The sequence below is a fragment of the Xiphophorus hellerii genome, chromosome 20 (assembly GCF_003331165.1).
Source record: "Xiphophorus hellerii strain 12219 chromosome 20, Xiphophorus_hellerii-4.1, whole genome shotgun sequence".
Taxonomy (NCBI): Eukaryota; Metazoa; Chordata; class Actinopteri; order Cyprinodontiformes; family Poeciliidae; genus Xiphophorus; species Xiphophorus hellerii.
This window is the reverse complement of record NC_045691.1, coordinates 17257406-17280907: the sequence shown is the minus strand read 5'-3', so window position 1 is coordinate 17280907 and position 23502 is coordinate 17257406. Positions and strand designations below refer to the sequence as shown.

General features: G+C 37.9%; 3 protein-coding genes across 4 annotated transcripts; 1 reads left to right on the top strand and 2 right to left on the bottom strand.

The window, feature by feature from the left end:
- Positions 1 to 161: 161 nt before the first annotated feature.
- On the top strand, positions 162 to 7070 carry tmem43 (transmembrane protein 43). The gene is made up of 12 exons (XM_032549266.1): positions 162 to 286; positions 1399 to 1545; positions 1671 to 1805; positions 2664 to 2758; positions 2843 to 2892; positions 2996 to 3065; positions 3135 to 3205; positions 3993 to 4120; positions 4227 to 4301; positions 4553 to 4654; positions 4764 to 4881; positions 5686 to 7070. The coding sequence occupies exons 1-12, from the start codon at positions 269 to 271 to the stop codon at positions 5886 to 5888; spliced, it is 1212 nt and encodes a 403-aa protein (XP_032405157.1). The 5' UTR covers positions 162 to 268; the 3' UTR covers positions 5889 to 7070.
- Positions 7071 to 7621: 551 nt separating this feature from the next.
- On the bottom strand, positions 7622 to 13500 carry LOC116710292 (transforming protein RhoA). Its single transcript, XM_032549268.1, has 5 exons — positions 13354 to 13500; positions 12278 to 12435; positions 10808 to 10928; positions 9887 to 10017; positions 7622 to 8355 (listed from the first exon to the last, which is right to left on the bottom strand). Exons 2-5 carry the CDS (start codon positions 12431 to 12433, stop codon positions 8182 to 8184), a joined length of 582 nt encoding a protein of 193 aa, XP_032405159.1. The 5' UTR covers positions 12434 to 12435; positions 13354 to 13500; the 3' UTR covers positions 7622 to 8181.
- Positions 13501 to 13785: 285 nt separating this feature from the next.
- cishb (cytokine inducible SH2-containing protein b) lies at positions 13786 to 21641 on the bottom strand. Of its 2 annotated transcripts, XM_032549979.1 has the most exons (3): positions 21382 to 21641; positions 19603 to 19753; positions 13786 to 18051 (listed from the first exon to the last, which is right to left on the bottom strand). In XM_032549979.1, the coding sequence occupies exons 2-3, from the start codon at positions 19739 to 19741 to the stop codon at positions 17549 to 17551; spliced, it is 642 nt and encodes a 213-aa protein (XP_032405870.1). In that variant the 5' UTR covers positions 19742 to 19753; positions 21382 to 21641; the 3' UTR covers positions 13786 to 17548. The 2 variants fall into 2 exon arrangements, with proteins under 2 accessions (XP_032405870.1, XP_032405869.1); XM_032549978.1 differs by lacking the exon at positions 21382 to 21641 and having other exon boundaries at positions 19603 to 19798.
- Positions 21642 to 23502: the final 1861 nt, after the last annotated feature.

Below are 23502 nucleotides of genomic sequence, written 5' to 3'. Positions count from 1 at the left end.
TTTCCGAACGTGAAACAAAGACTACATTACCCATGATTCTCGACGTCACGCCATCGGTGCAGTTACGCTCGCTGTTTTTACTAAACGGCCCGCACGCCTGGGCGGGAGCTGAGATTAAACGTTTCTATGTGACTCCGCCTTTCCTGGGCTGAAGGCGGGACATTCCGTGCCAGTGTGTAAGCGAACCCTTGCAGGCGAGCCGTTCGTTTGCCTGTCAGTTAGTTTGCTAACATCTTTCCTGCCTGCAGAATTGACCAAAATCAAAGAAATGTCTTCAGAGCAGACAGTGAGTGATATAATTTACACGACTTTAGTTTCGCTTCATAGAGAGTATTTTTATTGTTGCTTTTTTTTAACAAAGAACAGACTACTTTATACAGTTTTAGCAGTTATGCTTCCTGTCCCTGGAGTTAAGCTTTTAACTCGGAAGTTATCTTTTAGCATTGATCTCACAGTTAGTAGAGTTGTATCTGTGTGTGTGTGCTAGTAACATGGTAGAACTGTGGTAGAATATTATGGTATATGTTATGAAAAAACGGAGACATTATGTACATCTACATTATGTAGGTGTGTCAGCTATTGACGCCCAAACAACAAGTTTAGACACAGTCGGATACGTTCACTTACTTCTTCTATCAACTCCAAATTGTCTGTATAATATCAAAGTTGGAACTTACCCACTTAATTTGACTCAATTTGCGAATCCCTTCAACTTCATTTGGTGCATTTGTTTTAAAATATACACATACTAATATTTAAATAATGTGCGGTAATTTAAATAAAACTGTTATACGTTAGATAAAAGCGTAGACGTAGCTGCATCTAATTATATTGATGCTTTAACATATAAAACATTCCGTGACTCAAAGAAGCATTAAGCTTCATTACACCTCAAATTTGTAACAAACTTCTAGAAAACTGCAAAACTGCTGAAACAAGGAGATAATTCGTTGAATTAAGGCTTAAAACACACCTGTTTAGAGTTACCTTTGATTAGTAGTAAGTGAAACATTGATCAACATATTTGATGTGTCTTTTGTTGATCATTTTGAAGACATTTGATTAAAAACGTAATGTTTATTGCTTAGTTTCATAATTGATGACTGTAAAGCACTTTGCCTTGTTAAAATGTGTTATATAAATAAACTAGACTTTACTAAATGGACTCTAAGGTTTGATTGGTTGACGTGTGAGTTTCTAATTGTCCATAATAGAGTTGGTGCTATGAAGTAATCAAGTAACAGAAGAACTAAAAAAAAAATGACATTCTGAAATCATTTTCACAATTAATTCTGTTTCATAAATATTTACTACTGCCAAATTCAGTTTTTACTTTGTATGTTTATGTCCTATAGTTTTATTAAACTTTCAACTGTGTCTTTTTATACTTTTTTTTAGTTTTCAGGACCAGAGCCTGACCAACACAGACGCGTATCTGTTAAATCAAATCCTGGATTTCTGGAGCGTCTGAGTGAAACGGCAGGAGGAACAGTCGTCGGCGTTGGTCTGTTCTTCCTCTCCATCTACGTTCTCTTCACTAATGAGGTGAGAAACAGTCTCTGAGCGAGAAAACAGTTGTTTTGAAGTGTCTCACATCGCTGCTGCTGCCTATGTCAATTGAAGACACCAGGACAGAAGTAAGAAGAGGTTTCTCTCGTTTATCTCCGTAGGGTCGAGCTTTGCAAACTGCCTCTTCTCTGGATGAAGGTCTCTCTCAGGTGAAGTCGCTGGGCTCTTATCCAATCCTCGACCTGCAGAACAACGACCACTTAGTTCATCTATCTGCAGAGCTGCAAACCCTGAAGGTAAGCTGTCATTGTTTAAACTCAATAGCTTCCTTTTGGTTATTGTGATCCAAACTCAAAGCTGGACCAGAGAAATGGTTCAAACAGAAATCTGTGGTAATTAGTATGCAACAAATTGTAAATGAAAACGGAGGTTTGGATGCTGGGCGATCATCTGCCACGACCGAATGGGGGTTTGAGAAGACAAAGCAGAATGCACAAGAAGAAACAGAAGAACTGATGTGGGGTTATTTTCAATCATCTCCATGAAAGTAAAAGGTTTATAGCAGAAGAGGGAGAACTATGATTTGATGGCAGCATTATGCCAACCGATGCCGTAATCCAGGACAAAAGGTTCTGCAGACAAAACCAAATGCCAGACAAGGTGTAGCTTCTATGGAGAGTAAAATAATTGAGAGAAAACATGGAAGTTAACAGTTGAAATAACAACAAGTAATGCAAACTGGAGAGTAGTAGAAGAAGAAAGTGAGAAAAAAATAGTCAGTTATTCAAAGTTTACTTGTATTAGCATTCTTACCTCTAATTTTGGTCACATTTTACAATTATAGAAACCAAGCAGAGAAAAGTATAAATAAAAACCTATTCCATTAATGGCTATTGTATGCTAATTATTTCATTTAATAAGGAAAGCAACTAATTTTGCCTGTGAAGCTGCATAGAATTCAACAAATAGATGTGCAGTAATCAAAGAATATATAAAAACATTGAGGGAAAGATACACAAAAGCTGTCACAGAAATGTATCTTTAATGTAAATAGACATTATTTTGTGTAGATTCCTTTTTTAGTCTAACGTGTTCTTAGCTTTTCTTCATGCCATGTGATTTTGATGGGCTGAATCTGATTCATTTCTGCCCAGCCCCTCCATGACCCCAGCTACAGGGTGGTGGTCCAGGCCGTGAAGCTGCAGCGGCAGGTGGAGATGTACCAGTGGGTGGAGCATCGTGAGAGTAGGTATGTCCGCTCCCTGCATGTCAGCACACAGACTGAGAAAAAGTTTTAGAAAGCAGCAAAACCTTGACCCTGAAATCATTTCAGGGATTACCAAGAGAATGGAGAAACCAAAACTGAGACGACCTACACCTACAGTGAGTTTGATTTTGTTATTGATATTATTTTGGCGCTCACCTGTTGTTGTTTTTGCATCAACTCAACCAGCTTGTGGTGAGAAACCTTGGTTTATTTCTTTAGACACTGAGTGGAAATCAGAGGTGGTTAACAGTCGTAACTTCGATAAGGAAATCGGCCACCAGAACCCGAGGTACTGAAAATGTTTGGAAGATGACTCGTTTTTGTGCTGCACGGTTTTAACTCAGCTGCTGGTTCACAGCGCCATGCCGGTGGAGAGTGTGACAGTGGTGGCTCAGGACGTCCGAGTGGGACCTTTGATTCTGTCCAAAGGTATTTGAATCTCTGAAAATCTGTCAGTAGCTTTGTTTCCATTACAAATATGCTCAAATATTGGTCTGTATTTTGCTAATGCCGAAAAAAATTAACATTTTGCAATTGCTGTTTTTCCATTAAATAAGAAATTAAAATCACAGGTGAATCAGCTTGTTTACATGATTAGTCATTTAACATCATGGCAGTGACAAATGTAAACAGTTACATGAGATATATTCATAATTCAGCCATGACGCTCATCATCTGTCAGTCATCAGAGGAGACGTTGGCGTCTTATTCAGCTGCTGGAGTGACACATCCCTCATTCTTGGGAGCGGCTACTTATGCAGCATTTTGGGAAAAGTGTCATCAGTGATTTTATAGAAGAGCTTTGGATTCAACACATTCGAATGACACTCAACTTTTTATGAACTGTGTGACTTGAGAGCTCTGGTGGAGCCAGCTGCACATTGCACAAAAAACAGAAAATATCATCTTCCTGCTGTCTTCTTGGAGGTTTTCACCAGTAGTAACATCCAGCTGTTGATCACGTGACTCATATGATGCAAAAAAACCCCAAAACAAACGTTTTCATTTTGATACAGTCGAAGAGCCACTTCATCAAAGCACAAAAACTGTTTATAAAAAAAACATGAGTAGTTTTTTGAAATTGGCGGGTTTCCACTAAACAAATTTATTTTCGTCATTTCAAATTGTGCAATTTCATCTTTAATGAAAATGCAGCTAAAGATGCTAACCTCAAATTTAATTGCTGTTAATTTTGATTTTGATGGTTCCTCCTCAGGCCTGGTGGAGCAGATCAATAACTTCCAGACTCTGAGTCTGAAGGATCTCGCAGTCTTTAATCTGGATCCTTTCCTCTCCATCCACGATGATTACTTCTATCACACTCAGTTCCCGCTCCGGCCACAGGTCAGCATCGACAGCTTCTTACAGTATCCAGGTTCCACTTATTAATTTTAATCAGACATGAGTTTTTTTTATTATTATTATTATTAATATCTTTTTATTTGATCAGGTCGGGGACGTCCGAGTGAGGTTCTCCTTTGCTGGACTGAGTGGTGAGAACAGTCACCTCGGCCCGCCGCTAACTGTAGGTGGTCCAATAATAATAATATTAATAATGTATTATCAGTAAGTGTAAAAGAGAATAATAATGATCATTTTGCACTAGCACATGTGACTGATTAAATAATAAAAACAAAACAAGCATCTGTATCTACATATATTTCCTAATGTTGAAATATTTCATAAAGAAATACTTCTGGGATAAGAAGCCATGAATGTGATTGTGTTTGGGCTTGTTTGGATGGTGAGTATTGATAGCATTTAAACTTTTTCCAGGTGAGTATCATAGCCAAGCAGAAAGGAGAGAAATTGTTGCCCTTTAAGACAAAGTCTGGAGACTTTCTGGAAATCATCTACCTGGAGGAGCTCACTGCAGAGGTCGGTGTGGATTTACGTTTGTTTCTTTTGGTTTAAAATCTTTATATTTCCCTCCTTTTTTCTAATGTCGTATGTTTCCTAACTAATGCAGCTGTGTTTTAATGTGCAGGAAGTGTTCGCCAAGGAGCATCAGTACAACAGAATGAAGACGTGGGGCCTGAGGGCTGCAGGCTGGTTCCTCATGTTCGTTAGTATTCAGCTGACCACACGCATCCTCTTCACTCTGGGTAAATCAATGCTGACACTGCAGGCCTCGATGTTCAATTCAGATTTTTTATTTGTTATAATTATTTTTCTTTTTTTTGAGTGGTTGTTCATATTAGTATTATTATTAAACCTACAACGGCGTATTATCACCATTGCCTTATAATTGCAGAAGTTTTTTAGATGAGGAAATTTCAAAAATAAAAAATTTTCAATTTTTGAAACTTCATGAAATTTCCTTGTTTTTTTTCTTAAAAATTGCTGAGATTAATCTCAAAATTTTAGATTTTTTTTTTCTAGCAAATTTTCAACTTTCCAAACTCTGAAATTTATTTTGTTTGTTCTAGAAAATGTTTGAGATTAATCCCAAATTTCCTGAGTTTTTCTGGTGAAAATTAATCTTTTTTTTCTGTTTACTAATACTCCATAAATTAACTTGACCGCAGTCAGATTTCTGTGTTAAAGGTTTACGTACCGCAAAACGACTTATGTGATCACAACATTCTGCATTTGTTTACATCCGGACTTACCGCATCTGACTTCTTCTGGTGAAAAATTATGAATCATGTCTCACATCAATGACATAAAGCCTAATAAACTGCGACATGATCGTTCAGACTACAAATGCTTTGAAAACAATTGGATATGTATCCAAATCACAACCAAATATGGAAGTGGCATAGATCAGAATTTTTGGGGTGAAAAGATGAGAATTGGACAGAAACGGCGTATTTTCAGCCTGGTTTGTCTGCTGTGTGAACGTAGCCTGGGCGTGTCAAACAGGAGCTCATCCCATGTATGTTTTTGTCGCTCCGTTTCACTTGCAGTGGATTGGGTTCCTCTCCTCAGAGATCTGGTGTCTTTCGGCCTGAAGATCTTCGCCCTGTGCCTCTCCTGCTCGCTGTCTCTCCTCGTCATCGGAGTCGGTTGGCTTTTCTACAGACCGTTGGTGGCGGCCGCTCTGGGAGCCCTCGCTCTGCTTCCAGTGTTTCTGGCTCGTTCAGGCCTTCCCCAGAAGAAGAACGAATGACTATCGCAGTGAGGATTCGACTTGGGTTCAGCTTGACTGTAGCTGTGCAGCAGAAAACTCAAGACAATGTTACGCAGCTACTTTTGGAACTCCAAAACTTTAGAATATTTCTGCACAAAATGAGTCTCACAGAAGCAGACGGAGGAGTTTGTTGCCTTCACCGATCACTAATCTGCGACATGAAGCATAACAATGCCTCACTCTGCCAAATAAGACAGACCCTACTTTATTTTGAGTGTCAACATAACTCAGCAGGCAGGTGTCTTGTTATCTCACTTGGTGGTGGATGTGGCTTTGTATTTCAGTCACTCATGGACACTTGCTACAACAACAAACTTTAAATTGAACGGGTTTCATACCCATTATTCTACGGCCAATTTTTGTTTTTTTCCAGCAGTACAACCACTAAAGTTTAATTTGAAATTTCTGCTGATATTTCTCTAAATATGAGTCTGCAAAAAACCTAAACTGTAAGAATGGATGAATGAATGCATAAGTGGATGGATTGATTGATGGATGGACAAATGATTGATTGAATGGATAAAAATAAAAGGATAAACAGACAAATGGATTGATGGATGAAAATGTGAATTTTGGAATTGTTTGGAGTGGCGGATGGGAAAAGCTGGAAGGATTAAATATTTTTTACTCCTCCAGATTTGGAGGTGTATGGAAAACATATTAAAGTTTTCTCCAGACATACTGATAATGTTATGGCTTGTTTAGAGGATTTACTTTGTGTTGCTTTTCAACTGGATCACATGCAGAATATGTGCAAAAAAATGGGGTCAAGATAAACAAACTAAATGTTTACAGTCAGATGTCACATTTATAAGTTGTTGAATTGTTTTCAGGGATGGGATTAGACTAGTTCATGTCTGTATTTATGGAAGTTGGTCTTATAATTAAGTTTGGGTGTCTTTTAAAGATGCAGAGTTTTTCTTGAACCATAAAACATAGATGGTACAATTTTCCTAGCTCACATAAACCAGAAGGTTCTTTAAATCAAAAGCTTTACCAGATCTTTTTGTTTCTCTGGTGCAGGTCTGATAATCAGGGAAGAAATTGGTCTACAAAAGTAAGCTTCTCCATTTGCATCTATGTACCAACATGTGAAGCGTTACTTTGTGTGCTTGTTTACTGTATGCCTAATTTATAAACTGCAAAAACGTAATGGGGGAGCTATTTGAAGTAAATGATGGGCACAATTCAGTTCACTTGTAAATGTTGCATGTTGAATAAATCCTTTTGGATGTTTGATAAAAGTCTGAACAGATTATCACTGGAACGTACCAATACTGGCTGCAAGGAGGATAAACAAACAAAAACAAAAAGCAGGCGGTAATTTTGTCCACCAGGGAGCACTGACAAGTTTATTATTTCAAACTGTTAACATCCTGATTGATACATATAATTTATATCTTACTAAGTAGTTCCAGGGTTTATCAAAAGTTGCTTCCACAAAAATTAGTCCCTAGTCAGGCTCCACAGACGAGACAAAAAGCTAAAGGAGTGGCTTGTATAAATGTCTAATGCCCAGCGTATCTCCTATGTGCACTTCTTGCACTATGGCTGAACCAGAAACCCTGACCAACATTGAAACGGAAAAAAAACACCCCAAACTGGCCATCAGTGAAAGTTTTAACCCAAGAAAACATAAGTCCACCTGACGCCGGCGTTACATTTAAGTTCTGGTCCTCAATCAGTGTGTCTCAGTCAAGTCAAGCAAATTATCAAGATTCTTACAAAGTAATTTATTACACAAAACACTTGTGTTTTTAGCAAAACCAGTTTCCAGTATAATAGTGTGCATTGGATCACAATGCACAGAGGATTGTTTTTAATATTAGGAGGCACGCTGCAGGGTTTAGAGTCGCTGCGTGCCTCAGTTTGTTGGAATAGTTAAAGGACTACAGGTCACAGTGTGCAGGTTCTTCACCCTAGTTGGCTGTGGACACATTCCTCAGATCAGCAGGCAGGGCTTAAGCACTTAACTGTAGTTGGCAAGTATGACACAACAGCACCCTGGGGTGACCTTTACAATTACATACAACATGTTTAAGGAGCTTTCATTATGGCAAATTTTACTCATGTTAAAAGTACAAAAAAGTATTTTCCATAACCTTAAAGTTGAATACTGATGACCTGACTACTTTTGCTTAAGACAAAACAGTAGAAGCATTACACCTTTAGTAAAAACAGGGGAGAGCAGTCTTTGTGTGTGTTTATCTGGGGGTAGGGTTGACCTAATTCTCCTTCTACCCCCTGCAGGAAGCAGTCCTCATGCCCCAGTTTACAGTAGGACGCATTTATTGCTCTTCTTTCCCCGCCTGGCCTGTAGTGCAGCCCTGGTGGCCATCTCGAACACTTCCCTCACGCCATCCTTTGTTTTTGCAGAGCACTCCATGTATCCGAAGGCACCGATCCTGTTGGCCATATCCCGGCCATCTTCTGGTTTCACGGGTTCCTGCAGAAAGGGGAGAACAGAGCGGCTTTTAGGAAAACCAACAGCTGATGTGAGGGGAAAAAAAGGATGTAAAAAATGAACAGGCACCAAGAAATTGATTGATGACTGAAACGGCTGATATTCAGTCTAATAAGCCCTGATCAGTGACCTGCTGGTCAGAAACGTGAAAATCCAGTCTTATTCAAATGAAAAAACGCACCATACTAACCACTGAGGCTGCACAGAAAAACCTCTTCAGTAATAATGCTGTTACTGACTGAAGGAGACTGAAAGTCAGCAATTTAAAGTGTTAAACAATGATCTAAGAGGCTGTTAAATGTATTTTCGATCACGTCAAATAAGGCTGAACAGAGTACAACAAAGTTGTTCTTTAACTTCATTTGCTTCTACTTCCTGTCTGTCATGGAACATCCTGGATTTGGGAATTGAAATCTCAGGGTTAAAGGAGACCTATTATGCAAAATTCACATTTTTTTTATGCTTCTGTTTGGGTCTCAACTGCTTCTAAAAACAACCCAGAGCTTTAAAAGACACACCCGGCCAGCTGTGTTCTGGGAATAAGTTCATGTTTTTTGGTGTATGGAAAAAGAGCTGTCTCAAAAGCCTCAAAATTGTTAAAACACAATGCGTCGTTGCCTAGTAACCCCAGCCGAGCCCAGCTCGTCGCCTAGCAAACCAAGCAGAGATCCAGGATGTTTAGTCTGCTGGTTTTACAGCTGTGTGTGCTGTACAATGGCTGCTAGAAGTGTTTTGTTGTTGAAACCACTTGCTGCACTCTTGTTGGTTTTACAGGAGGGTCTATTTCTGCTTTTCAAAGATGTATGGTTGTATAATGGCACATCTGTTTGCAGCCATTTTCCGCGTGAGTGTAAGCTTTGAGTTGGGGGGCGTGGCCAGCAGCAGCTTATTAGGATTTAAAGTGACAAGACACCATAAAACAGGTCAAAACATGTAGAACTCAGCAGATTAAAATCTCATTATCTAAGAATAATTTTGTGCAAAAATGTAATGAAAATGTTTTGCATAGCTCATAGACCTATCCTAACCTCTTGAAGGAAGCATAATCGATCCCTGTTAAGGTGAAAATCGACGTTCTCTTGGCATTTGGAGAGCGTTTTGTAATACTATGCATAGGACCAGACAATATACTATCTTACTGCAATATCAGTGTGTGCAGAATCGCATCCCCAAAGACCTCTGGAATGGACTATATGTTGGCTATCGTAGTCTAAGAATGATCAATTCATGCTTTGGATCCCAATAATACATTCAACCGGTTGGAGTCGGGCTGCAGTAGATGCCAAAACCTGACAGATGACATGAACAGAGGTTGGATTTTTTTACAGCTACTCAGTATTTTGCAGCCATTCCTAATCACAATGACAGCAGGAAAGTAGGAAAACCATATTTTCAATGTTCTCAACAATGTTTTCAATGTATATTTTTATACTATAGTTCAAAAGAAATTGGAATCAGCAGGAATCGATATTGGTGGGTCAAAGCTGTAAATCAGCAGATCTTTCTGGTTTACCTGCTTCATTTTAGCTAGCTCCCTCCGAGTGTGATCATCGTTACGCAAATCCTTTTTATTTCCCACCAGTATGATGGGAACGTTGGGGCAGAAGTGTTTCACCTCAGGGGTCCACTTCTCAGGGATGTTCTCTGAGCAAAGGGACAGAAGACACCAGCAGTCACATCAAAGACACAGCTGGAGCAAGAAGCATCATCACACAAAAAGAGTGCACTGAAAAGAAATAAAAACCCTTTCAACTCTGGGGTTTTACTCATGAGGGCACAATGTAATTAATTCACATGTTTAAGGTTGTTTAAGTGTAACCTCTTCTGGACAAGAACACTCAACTTCTCACTGTCATTTATTTAAAATATGTGTGGAAACATTAAACCTGATTCAACAGGTTGCAGAATCATTTTTAGTAGCACAAAGGTGTTTTCTGTATGGCTTTTCCTGTTTGGGGTAATTTTTCTGTCGCATGTCCTAATTCTGCACAATTTGAGGTTTATTCAGAGCTACTGTATATTTTTTAGAGAAAGCTTTTCTTGACAGGCCATATTAGTTGAGTTTATTTCTGATTATACCGTCATTAACATTTCACATGAAAACTGAGAAATTTAGAGTTGGTGATCAGAGAAATTAGGGTAATTTCTCTGTTCACTTCTGAAAAGATTAATAATATAAACGCATCTAATAGCTGTCTTTATACTCTTTATGTTGCTAATTTTTTACCCCGGTAAAGGTCAGAATATTTTTATTTATACACATAATAACCTTTCAAGACATTTGTACTTAACCATAACAATTTTGGACGAAGAATAATAAATGTCAATTAATAAAGATTTCCTATGCACTGACAACAATTATAAAAATCTATTGCTGGAAAACTAGACGATAAACATGAACCACAACATTCACAGAATCACGGTTTTAACTCACCAAGACTGTCTGGGCTGTCGATGGAGAAGCACATGAGTATGACATCAGTGTCTGGATAAGAGAGTGGGCGGAGTCGGTCATAGTCCTCTTGACCTGCTGTGTCCCAGAGCGCTAATTCAACCTGCAGGGAGTTTAACGTTATCGACCGACCCCAAGCATTGAAGCTATGCATGTTTTTACAAGCTCATAATGGTTATAAAGGTATGCTATTTTACTCTGAGCATTATGCATCTCTCATTCCTTTACTCAAACCCCTGTGGTCTCTAAATGTTTCTAGCTCTTGATTGACAAGTGTAGAAAAACAGATATAAATATGTACGGCTTAAAAACAAACTTCTGTTAGCAAAGAGCCTAGGTGTCATACAGTTTCTAAATTACATCAGGCCCATAAGTGGTTAAAATGGATATATTATGTTTGACTTCAGATTATATCGAGAGATGCATCAAAACCAGATGATTTTATACTCAACTGGTCCTAATCGATAATCTACTGGGCAAAACTAAAAATCCTCATCTTTTTCCAGTCGGTGAATGCTTCATACATGTACGTAAGCACTACCAGGTCACTGACAATCTTCACTGTTGAAGTTAAAACAGCTGCTGAAAGATGACACAACGGCTCTAAGTATCAGCGAGGTGTTAAAAACAAGAATAAGGACTAAAGTCGACTTTTGCTTCAGGCAAACGAGGCGTCAGCTGGAAGTATTACAGTTAAGTTACTCTGTTTTATCCTTCTTCAAGAGTTCAATTCTGTCTGTAGGGAAACACGCAGGAGTAGGAAATGTCTTTTGTAAATTTCACAGTTAAGGTTAGTATCTACTAAATCTAGAGGGAATATAAACAGGGTGCTATTTGAAATGCTGGCCACAATGACCCTGCTAAAGACATGCTAGGACGCTAAAGACAGCTTAGAAATGGCAACTCTAGTCATTTTGTTATTGCTTTGTAGTAATAGTAGATTCCTGTTTATCTTTAGAGCTGCCTAACACACAGTGTGATTTCGCTTCTGTCCTGATATAAATAATAAACATTTGATTATAATAGAAAGAATGCCTAAGACTCATTTAAATTGATAGAAAATTCATTAACATGTCCTCTCAAACATTTAACTGGATGACACTTATTTGAAAAAGTGAATATCTTATGATATGGTGCCCTCTAAACTTTTAAGTGTGCAAAAAACAATGAGATAGGCTGTTTTTCCTTATAGGAAGGTTTTATTTACAAATACCTAAAATAACATTTGACCATATTTGCAGACTTTCATCTATGCAGAATGAGAGAGCTCTGAAACTTTGGCCAGTTTTAAGGAATTGTTTTATTTTACTACTTTGTGGTTGTTTATAGCGTCTAATGACATTTCTATTATTTGTGAATGGGAGAAGTAGAAGAGATCTGACCAGCCATCAGCTGCTGAAACCTAATAAAATGCTGTCTGACTGAAATGTGGAAGAGGAAAACAATCCCTACCTGTTTTCCGTCAACTTCAATGTCAGCGACGTAGTTCTCAAACACTGTGGGCACATAGACTTCAGGAAACTGGTCCTTGCTGAATACAATGAGCAGGCAGGTCTTCCCACAGGCTCCATCTCCCACTATAACCAGCTTTTTCCTAATTGCTGCCATCGCTAGAGAAAAGAGGGCATGAAAACAAAACAAAACAACGGATGTCAGTCACAGTACCAGAGGTTGTCATCTGTCTTTAACAGGGCGGGTCATTTTATTATGCAACTTTCTAGCCCCGCTGCGCCTGTGATAAACTGTGAGCACATCGCAGGTTCAGCTGTGTTGACACAAACCCAAACCCCGACTAAAACCAACACCCGGGGCTAGCATCCTGACTTTCTGTCACAGCATCATTACGGCTGAAAATAGACTGCATCAAATGCAATAAATAAGAATGACAGGCATAAAAGTGACTGTCTACATCTATCTGATTTATGTCGGATTTATTACTTTTTAGCCAAATTAGAGATATCTTATTTCCCGATTATACATTTCCGCTGCGACTGTGTTAGCCACCCCGGCATCTGGCTCGGTTAATTATTCCTTCTGACCTACTTTGTCATAAATTACTGGCACACCTTTTCGCGAATCGCTGCAGAGCTTTATGACCTGGATAAAACCAGGCTAACATTGTTTTCTGTTTACAAAAGACTTAATGTTAGCTGTGGAGGCTAACTAGATACGACAGGATGTAGCTTAGAAGCTAAGTTTTTATATTATGTTTACAATTCAGAAGGACTTTGGGGTTTATAAAACCAATTCTGAAACAACACTCTATTAGTAGGATTGTTCTATGAGTTAAATTAAACACAATTTCCTCTAAAGTCGCATACTGGCACGGCTAGTTGGCTAACAAGGATTAGCTTGGCATAACGGAAGTCAAGACGAGTTTTATCGTACCATTAGCTAGGTGGCTAACATTGGCAAAGAGTCGGCAGAAAAATCTACTTTAAAAAATAGACCTACTACATTAAACTGTACATAGTAAAACCCAGTGAAAAAATATAGGTATATTTTGTTTGTAGGAATGATGAACTTACGTAGTGATTGGTTAGAAGATTGTTGAACTGAAGTCAAAGTAGCGCTTTGTTAGCCTCGGTGTCTGCTGCTGATGCTAGAGGATTAACAGGAGGGAAGTGAGGGGGTGGGGACAACTAAACAGTTCAAAACTGACTACATGCACGGTGATGTGTCTATATACATCAATATTATAACGTATCAATACATATCCGGGTTGATTATCTACATTTTATGTAGTTAATATGTAGTGTTTTGTGTGCGTTTTAACTTTGGAAATAGATAATCAAACAGGATTACTGCAAGAGGACATAAGAAAACAACTATCGATGAACGAGATAGATAGATAGATAGATAGATAGATAGATAGAAAGTATAAAAATAATTCAAACTGGATACTAATTTTGTTTAATCAATCTTCAGAGTAGGAAACATAAGAGAACATGTCATTCAGATAAATGTTGAATTGTTTATTCATACAATGGTAGCTGTGACAAATAAGTCTGGATGAGGACCCAAGCACAGTGCAGAAGACAGTAAGGAAGGTTAAAGTTTAAATCTCCAAAGCTCAGCAAAAAGGACCATCTTTGGGTCAACAAGTCTCCATAGCAATCATTAGACATTGAGCTAACCCAGAGGTCTTCAACTCCAGGCCTCGAGGTCCAGTGTTCTGCAATTTTTAGACATGTCCCTGGTTCAAAACGCCTAAATCAAATGGCTGAATTATATCCTCAGGATGCCGTCAAGTTCTCCAGAGTCCTGCTAATGACCTTATTTGACTTCCATGTGTTGAAGCAGAGACACATCTAAAGAGAGGTTTGAAGGTGTTCAAGAAAAAAAACCTCAAAATGTGCTTAACTTTATTGGGACTTTGAGAATAAGATCAACCTTTTACAAGATTAATCTTGTAAAAGATTAACCTGGGATTAATCACGAAGCAAAGTGATGCAATTGTGGAAAAGCATATCATGTCCCCTGTGAAGTATGGTGGAGGATCTGTGATCAAACCTTCTAAATATACCAGGAAATGTTAAATACAAATCTGGTGGCCTTTTCCAGAAAACTAGAAATGAATCATCATTGGGTTTTTTTTCAATTCAAAACAGAAATATAGAAAGGAGATAAAGGACTGTCTGTGGCGTTATAGAAGTTAACACTGGTGAGCTTGTAAAAATAGAACTAATTTGTATAGTGAAGAAATATAATAAACTACAAAGACAGATCTTTCAAATATTTTTTGTTGTGAGCTTTTACTACTGCACTAAAATATTAATTTATTGAAATCGGTTCTAACAATAAAGGTTAACATTTATATCTTGACGTTTTTACTCTTACATCTGATCTTGTCTTTTACCATAAACCAAATAAAACACGTGGATTTAAGAACATTTGTGTTGAAGAATTGGTTTAAAAAAAAAAGAACAGCAACAGGAAATGTGATCTTTTTTATAAGCTGTACTGAGTCTTTTCAGATCCCATAATTGTTTAAAAAAAAGAGGAAAAATATTGAAGTAGAAATAATTATTTTTCAATTCTCAGCCGGTGCAGCAGCGCACTAATAGCTGCAGCTCTTATTCTAATCCTGATAAGAGGCTTTCTCGGTGTTGTTCAGCTGCAACTCATGGAAACCAACTCAGATGTGTTTCCATGAAAACCTCTCATTCATCTGCGCAGTGAAGTGGTCAGCCATTAAAAAGGAAGAACATTTTTTTCTTCTCTGAAATCCAAATGATGATGCCCTTCTGAGAATTAGCAAAAAAAAAAACAACAGTCTCTTCACAGACAATTTTTTATCATCTGCAGTTCTTCGTTAAAGTGGCCTTGGTTAGATGAAAATGAAAGGAAATTTTGTTTCCCATCTAAAAAGGAACATATTAAGAATACATGCTACTTATATTATGTCCTTTATTTGGTTTGTAAAAATATAAATTACTGCTGGAAAACACATAATTTTAGTAGCAACATAACTTTACTTACAGTCCTTTGCAAATATGAATAATTCCAAGTGTTTTCTTGTACATAAACGTCACTGTCTACAACAGAAAGTGCTGTATAATTATGAAATGGAAGGGGAATAATGCAATTTATTCATTTCTTTTACAAAAAGAAATCTCAAATGTGTGTTAATGTGCAAAAGTATTCAGCCCCCTCTGTGTCAACGCACCGTAAAGTCAGCTTTCAATGTAATTGTTGTATTTTGTCCTATTAGCTTTGCACATCTAGAGTTTAATATTTTCTCTCTTTCTTTGTAGTAAAGCAGCTCCAGTTCAATGTAGACTGCATGAACCACTTTGACTGTGAGTCATTTTGACGCATTACTGGTTACATAAATAGGGCTGTCTGTTGTTTGGCTGGAAGGCGAACCACCAGCCTGGTCTCAAGGGTTTCGCAGCTTCTAATCACAAAATGTTTCCTTTATTTTTTTCCCCATCAATCTTTCCTTGTTCCAGCTTCTGATGACGAAAATCAACCTCACTTCATGACGCTGCCAATCAAATAACAAAAAATTATAATACAATAGACATGTGGTCAACATCAATAGATTATACATCCAATAGAATTTTCCATAATTCAGAACCGCACAGCATTCTGGGGGATGTAGGCAGAGGAAAGGCTTTAGTCGCTTAACCACGGCTAGCAAAGTTGCTGAAATCAACTAACGCACTCACTCTTTGGTTACCTAGCAACTCACTCACTCTTTGGTTACCTAGCAACAGCCTGCTGAGTAACCGACAAAATTTTGGCACTGTGCCTCATAACCGTTAAAAAACAAAAAACAACGGGGTGGAGTGAAGGAATACAATGAGTACAACAGCCGGAGAAGGAGTTGTGGATAAAACAGGAAAGGTCACACCACCAGTTTGGCAGTATTTCAGATATTTAAAACAAAACAAATTCAATAATTTGCGATATTGACTGATATGAAAAGTTTTGTATTAAGATACATTTTTCAGCCATACCGTCCAGGCCTAATGCTGCCATCACCATACCAGAGGTGTGATGTGTTCAGGGTAATGTGTAATGTTAGTTTTCCACCACAAATTGCCAAAAAGACATTTTTAAATCCCAGTTTACCAGGACACATTCTTCCACATGTTAGCTGTGTCTCTCATATAGTTTGTGGTAAACTGCTGAAGGGACATCTCTCAGTTTTCTCTCAATAATAACTTTATTCTTGCAACTCTTCCAGATTTTCAGAACGCATGTCTGTTTAGCATTTATAGGGGGTTTCAGTTTTGCCATACTCTTTTCTTGATGACAGCTCCCTGTGTGATGTTTAAAGGTTGAAATATTGTTTTTATAACCTAACTCTGCTTTATGCTTCTCTACAACTTTCTCCCTGCCCTCTTTGTTCACTAATGCTCTCTAATAAATCTCTGAGGCCTTCACAGAACAGCTGAAGCTACACTGAAATTAGATTACACACAGATGGATTATTCTATTAACTAAGTAGGTGACTTGTACAACTGGCTACAATAGATTTTTATTGGAATAGCAGAGCACATGTGCATGTCCTGGTTTTAAAGCTTTTTATTTGTAATTTACTTATCTTTTTAAATTTAAACATCATTTTCATTCCACTTCATAATTGTGTGCTACTTTATGCTGGTCTTAACTTAAAATCCTAATAAAATACATTAAATTAGGTCATGTGAAAAAGTTCAGGGGGTAGAAATATTTTTGCAAAAGAACTGCATGTCCAACAGAAACAAGACGTAAATTATCCTCAGTTCTGAATTTGTTCAGTTTTGCAGCATATATTTACCACACACTGCACTGTGTTAAGACTGACATAAACATGACCACCACTCATTTTTAACCTTCTTCTCCAGTGTTAAAGGGATTAAAGTTCTTCAAACTCAAAAGCTCAGATAATTTGGTTTATTCTGTAAAGTTATCTCTGCCTCATTGCCAACCATCTAAAATCCACAGGTTTTCTTTTGCAGCTCAGAATAAAACATGTTGGCATTCACTGCAGGTTTCACAGTCGCTAAGGTAAACGTAGAAATCGGTTTTAGGAAAAGCTGCTGTGCTGGAGTTAGCCCAAACTCATTTATGTGAAGTAACGTTGAGGTTTCTTGTACTTGGGCCATCTCTGTCTTCTCTCCCTGTGCTCCAGTGAATCTGATGCAGGATCTAACACAGCTCCACATCCATAGTCATGGACAGGAATCCCAACCATGTTCCTGTATCTTTGTCCCTCTGCGTCCACCGGGCTCATATGAAGAAAGGGTAGTTCTGCAGGAAGCGCAGCAGCGGCTTTGGGAGGGGCAGCTGGTCGGTGCAGTTTGTGTGTTTGTTGATGGCGAGGCGTGCCAGGTGCTGCAGAGAAGGAAAACCCTGCTGCACGTTGTGCAACGGACGCAGGAGCTTAAGAGGAACGCCGCTGTCTTTAGCCGCACGCTGCACTGGTTCCGGCTTGGTTTGGGGCCGGACGGACTCCAGGTCCTGCGCCGTCTGGCCTGAGGCGGTGTAGTGCTGGACGAGGCTCGGAACGTCTGGGAACGCTTGTAGGTGAGGCAACTGAGGCGACGTGGAGTCCAGCCAGAAGCTGCCTCTGTTGTACTCGATGCGCACGCTGGTGGGCCCACAGCGGGTCTTTACTGAAAGGGCCAGCATGTACTGAGGGTGGCTGCTGTCCCGCACCAGGAATGTCCCTTCAGACTTGGACTGGAGAACTTCCCGAGCTTGGCTCGCTGAGATAGAACCCCAGTACCAACCTGGAGAATAGAAAATAGTTTAAATGTCAGGTTCTGTCTTTTAAGACAAGACTAGTTTGTATCAACACTAATTGTGTTACTTCAACTGATACAAATGCTAAATGTGTGTTAGTCTGTTTTACAGAGGCAGCACTAAGAACAAGACCCCTCCACACCATTTACATATGAGCAGTGTCAAGTAATAATTCATTGCATTTACTCAGTTACATTAACTTTTAGTAACTTTTTGGAAAAAAATACTTTTAGGAGTATTTTTACAACATTGTAGATTTTCTTTTATTTAAGTAACTTCATTATGAAGTATCATTACTCCTACTTGAGTAAAATATTTGATACTCTACATACTGTGACTAACTTCACTGAATGATGTTACTCATAAAAATTCAGCAGACAGACACACAACTGCAGTTTTTGTTAAAGTTTCATAAAAAAAAAAAATTATTTGAAAAAAATATTTCTGACTTTGTTATGTTGTAACAATGTTATTTATACAAATTATTTTGATTTTAGTCCTTAAGATATGAACATTTCCAAACAGCTTTGTATTTTGGTCTGTCTGATTATGTAATTTTTAAATATTGGTTGATGTTTTGATCAGTTACCCAGTACTTGAGTAACCGTTCTTACCAAATACTTTCTTACTTTTATTTGTAAAAGTAGTGCTTGGGTCCCATAAGGGATTTTACATTTGGCATCATGCAAGGCTGGATTTAAGAAAGCTTGGGTCTCTGGCAAACCCATAAGGTTTTAGGAAATTACAATTTTCCTAAATGTTCATTGTAAGAAATGTTTTCATCTGTCAAGTGAAGTTTATTTTCACAGCACATTTCAGCAACAAGGCAGTTCAAAAATGTTTTCGTCCTTTATATCATGAAAACACAATACAGTAACTAATGATGAAACAGCAATAAGTGTTGAATTTTCTGAATGCCATCATCAAAATGATCAAGCCAACATACATCAAATATGGTGATCAATGTTCCAGTTATTATGAATCAAATGAAGCTCTAAACCGGTTTTAGCCTTGATTTAAAGCACAGGTGTCAAACTCCAGTCCTCTGCTGCTCCACACCTGAATAGAATAATTAGGTCATTAGCAAGGCTCTGGAGAACTGATCTACACAAGGAGGAGGTAATTAAGCCATTTCATTCCAGCGTTTTGTACCTGTGGCACATTTAAAAACTCGAGGACTGGAGTTTGACACCCCTGCTTTAAAGGATTTCTGTGTTTTGGCAGTTTCGAGGTTTTCTGGAAGTTTGTTCCAGATTAGTAGAACTGAAACATTCTCTAAGCTGAATGTTGTTTCTCTATGTTTGGTTCTGATTCTAAGGATACAGAGTAGAATGAAACCATCCATTTTAAGTTCACAAACACCTAAAATGAGGTACGATTTTCTGTATTGCATACCCAAAAGACTAGTTATGGTAGTTGCGTTACCATCTGTATGTGGCGATGTAATACAGTCATTGAAATACACCAAGATGTGACCTTCATCTTGCGTAACACAAGTGATGTGAGTTGGTGTCTTTCTGATCCAGGTGTTGGTTTACCTGTGGTCTGCAGATACTGGAAATTGGTGGTGATGCATTGGAGGTCCTGTGCCGGGTGCCAGGCTGGAGGCAATGGTTGTGGGTAGCAGGAACTTTGCGGCTCCTCGTGATGCAAGATGGTCGCTGCACGGGCAACCATTACGGCCTGACACTGGATCAGGCCCGGAAATATAACAGTTAGCATCAAGAATTGACTTTCACAGGTGAGTTATTGTTCTGCAGGTTTATTTTCAATCATCCAAGACTTTGCTATCCCTAATGCTAAGAGATAAAGCTGAATCTGCTGAATCATGCTATGATTGCTCCGGGTTCAGGGGTCTGCAACCTTTATTCCCTCAGTTCCGATAAATAAAACTACTTTAGAGCCACAAATGTTACACCAACTTCAGGAAATAGAGCAACTATATTTTTTGATAAAAATCTACAATGAGGAATTTGTTGTGATGTTTTAAAGGAACACAATTTTATTTCTATTTTTAGGTTTTAAAAAAAGTTAGCATTCTCTTTTATTATTTCACACTGTGTGTGCTATTTATGTTTAGCACACACAGTTTCCAACCTAATGGCAAAAGGAAAAAAAACTAGATCTAAAAATATTGATGTTAATTTTAGTTCTATCCTGGATTTCAGTGCAATTATTCTGTGAAATAACCTGCATTATTTCAGGTAATAATGCAGGTTATTACCTGAAATAACCTGCATTTTCAGGTAATAACCTGCATTATTTAAAATAGACATTTTAAATTATGTCTATATTTAAAAGAGTTAGTTGATTATTTATTATCGTCAACCAAATTGGAAAAAGCTGCTTGCAGCTCGGAACTGCAGGTTGCAGACGCTGCTTCAGTCCTGGGGCTCCCTAAAGCTTTTAACCCATCAAGTCATACTCAAACTTGTGATCCACAAAAGTAGATGGATGAAGTTAGCAACATGTGAGCAGATGGTAGTGGTAGCATTATGCTGAGGGTTTGTTTGCAGTCGTTGCTAATGTTGGATTTCACAAAACAGACGGGGAAATGAAAAAGAAGGATGCAAAAGCTTCAAGTTCGTCTCTAGATTGTTATGAAATTGACACAGTTAGGTGATCCAACAGGGCAAACACATTATAGCTGCTCTTAATAAGGCTGAAAACTAATGAACATTTACAGACTGCTAAAAAGTTTTGTCTATGCTTAGCAAACCAGGCAATTTAAATAAATGTTTCCATCTCGGTTAAGAAAACTGATCAAATATCAAGAAAAAAAAAAATCTAAAAAGCTTGTTGGTGGTTACAAAAGCATGCAGTTTATTTTACCAAGGGAAATTTATTCAAATAATATAATATAAATACTAGGACTGTATGTAAAATTGTTGTTGGAAAATCCCCCATAAGTTCAAACTTGTTCGGTCAGTTCTTATTTCCTAAAATAACTGGAGCTTTATCTAAAGTGTTTCTTTCAGACTGATTCAATTAAATTATTAAAGCTTGAAATGTTCAAGGCATTCACTCCCATAATGAGATTATGTAAATTTCTGATTGCCACTAAATTAAATTAAAAACAAATAAATAAAGTCCTGAAATCATCCAGAGTGCATGTTATTGTATGTTTCCATCAGAAAGCACAATAATAATGTCAAATAGCTTGATAATATTTTCATTCAAAAAGAGTTTTTATTTTTTGGGAATCCACAGGAAAGAGGGAAACAATGCATGAATAAAATACAAATAACAGCCACTACAGCACATGCATTACATTCAAACGTCCATAATTACTGAAGATATGTTTGACATAAACTTACCTGAAATCAAGGCGAAAGAAAATAATTTCCACCACTAAAAAAGAACCTAAATCCAGTGAATTAACGTCTTAGTGGTTCCAGAAGTCTGGACAGGAGAAGCTCCTCTGCTTAAATGAGAGCACAGCTGCAGAGTGAGCTCTGTGGAAAGTGCTGCTGCAGAGTCGGTTCAGCTGGAGGTTCCCGGGAATCCGATTCCAGGAAAGGTTTAGCATTTCAGCGCCCGCAGTCACAGATCGTGGCGGTCCGTCAAGCAAACACAAACACACACATACCGCTTCCCGCACAAATGTCAACATAAGATACAGACACGATCAGGAAGCTTTATGTCAAAAACTCACGACTAGGGAAAACACTGATACTCTCTGTATGGGGTACTATCGGTATTCCATACACTCCTCTCTGTGTAGGGTGCCCCTATTTACTAAAGTAATACGTCATTAAATAATGATTTATGTATGTTAATACATTTAAGGGCTGCATGGTGGCCCAGGCTTGGGTCTTTCTTCATGGAGTTTGCATTTTCCCCATGTGCTTTCCAGGTACTTCACATCTTGGTTAATTGCTTTCTCTAAATTGTTGTTAGTTATGATTGCATGGTTATTTTGTCCTGGGTGTATTTACATAATAATATGCAATTTTGATGAATTACCATCAACAAGCTCTGCATGCATGATTGTGTGTGTTTTTTTAAGACAACATCTTAGGCATTTTACTATAAAGAATCAGCAACCTTAGGCTCTTATCTAAGAAATAAATACATAAATAAAATACATAGTATTATGCACACAACCATGAAATGTTTTTGAAAAAGCATAAACATTTTTAGAGAAATCTTCCTTAATTATAGATTATACGTGTACATTTTTATACAGCTGAAAAATAGCAACAGATTTAATTTATGACACTTTCAGACCTCCATAGAAGGCAATCATCGTGAGTATCTGAGTCTCTATTGCATCAGGAAAAACTTTACTTTCAGCTCAGTATTGTAGATTTTTAAAATTAGTAATCCAGTGTTATTGTAATTAATATGTAATAACATATTAATAAATAATAAATATGTATTAATGTATTTTTTATTTATGCTGTAGCTTTGATAATATAATCAAAGATTATATTACGTCTGAAGTTTGAAACGGTTTCTGTTTCTCAGAATTTGCCTGAATAAAGGTTCATGCAGATTTAACCAGGACCGCTTTCTGTTTTTACTTTGAAATCTGCCAGTGCTACTTCCTGTAATATTTGTGACTTGATCTGGATGAAATGTGGCATGCTGTTATCCAGTTCAGTGAAAACAGAAACACAAACATTGGCAGTTTTAATTATATCATGACACTCTTAACTCCAGTTTTAAAGCTTTTAGCTGATATATATATATTTAGAAACTCAGCTGAATTTATTTAATGTTAGTTGTTTCTGTAAAAATAAAAATGCTTTGGTGCCTTATCAGATTTCATAATTATTTCACTACCATCTTTCAGTCAGTGGTTGTTTGTTACTTGAAAGTCCTGCTTGAGGTGAAGCTCCTGTTTTCTTGGAAATCAACTTCTTATCTCCAGTCAGCCCGTTTTCTAAGATTCATCTTAACCCGGCCCGTAGTTCCCATGTATTGAGATAATGACCACTTGAAAAGCTGCTGTTCAGCTCTAAACCCCGTTTCCAAGAAGAAATGTTCACATCAGGCGTGTTTCCCGTGAGGCATGAAAGCAGCACAGCGCATGGCTTCTGGGTAGAGTGGCTTCTTGGAAAACACAGGCTACCCTGTGACCCCTGCTGCTGCTGCTCTCCGAGTGACTGTGGGATATCACTTACACACACGCAGTTAGGAGGAAGTCAGCGAAAACACACACACACACACACACACACACACACAAACAAACACTGGGAAATACAGAAAATATTTTATTTTATGACCATGTAAAACAACAAGTTTCGTTTAAATGTTGTTAAATATTGATTGGAGGAGGAGATAATGTGGTTTGTCCAAATTTAATGCAGATAGGCTACATCACAGTGTCAGAGTAGCACAGAAAACATGACAGAAAATCCATTTTAAAACAGAGATTTCACAGCAATTTCTCGCTGCTCTTTATGACCTCGATAAAATTAAAATTAAGCTGT

Coding starts and splice junctions, on each gene's coding strand:
- tmem43 (XM_032549266.1), top strand. Junction 2,759..2,842: donor GTGGAGCATCGTGAGAGTAG/GTATGTCCGCTC, acceptor AAATCATTTCAG/GGATTACCAAGAGAATGGAG. Junction 4,121..4,226: donor AGTTCCCGCTCCGGCCACAG/GTCAGCATCGAC, acceptor TTATTTGATCAG/GTCGGGGACGTCCGAGTGAG.
- LOC116710292 (XM_032549268.1), bottom strand. CDS start 12,433: ATGGCAGCAATTAGGAAAAAGCTGGTTATAGTGGGAGATGGAGCCTGT. Junction 10,018..10,807: donor CGACAGCCCAGACAGTCTTG/GTGAGTTAAAAC, acceptor CCCTTTGCTCAG/AGAACATCCCTGAGAAGTGG. Junction 8,356..9,886: donor AGCTAGCTAAAATGAAGCAG/GTAAACCAGAAA, acceptor CCCTTTCTGCAG/GAACCCGTGAAACCAGAAGA.
- cishb (XM_032549978.1), bottom strand. CDS start 19,786: ATGCTAACTGTTATATTTCCGGGCCTGATCCAGTGTCAGGCCGTAATG. Junction 18,052..19,602: donor CCAGTATCTGCAGACCACAG/GTAAACCAACAC, acceptor TCTATTCTCCAG/GTTGGTACTGGGGTTCTATC.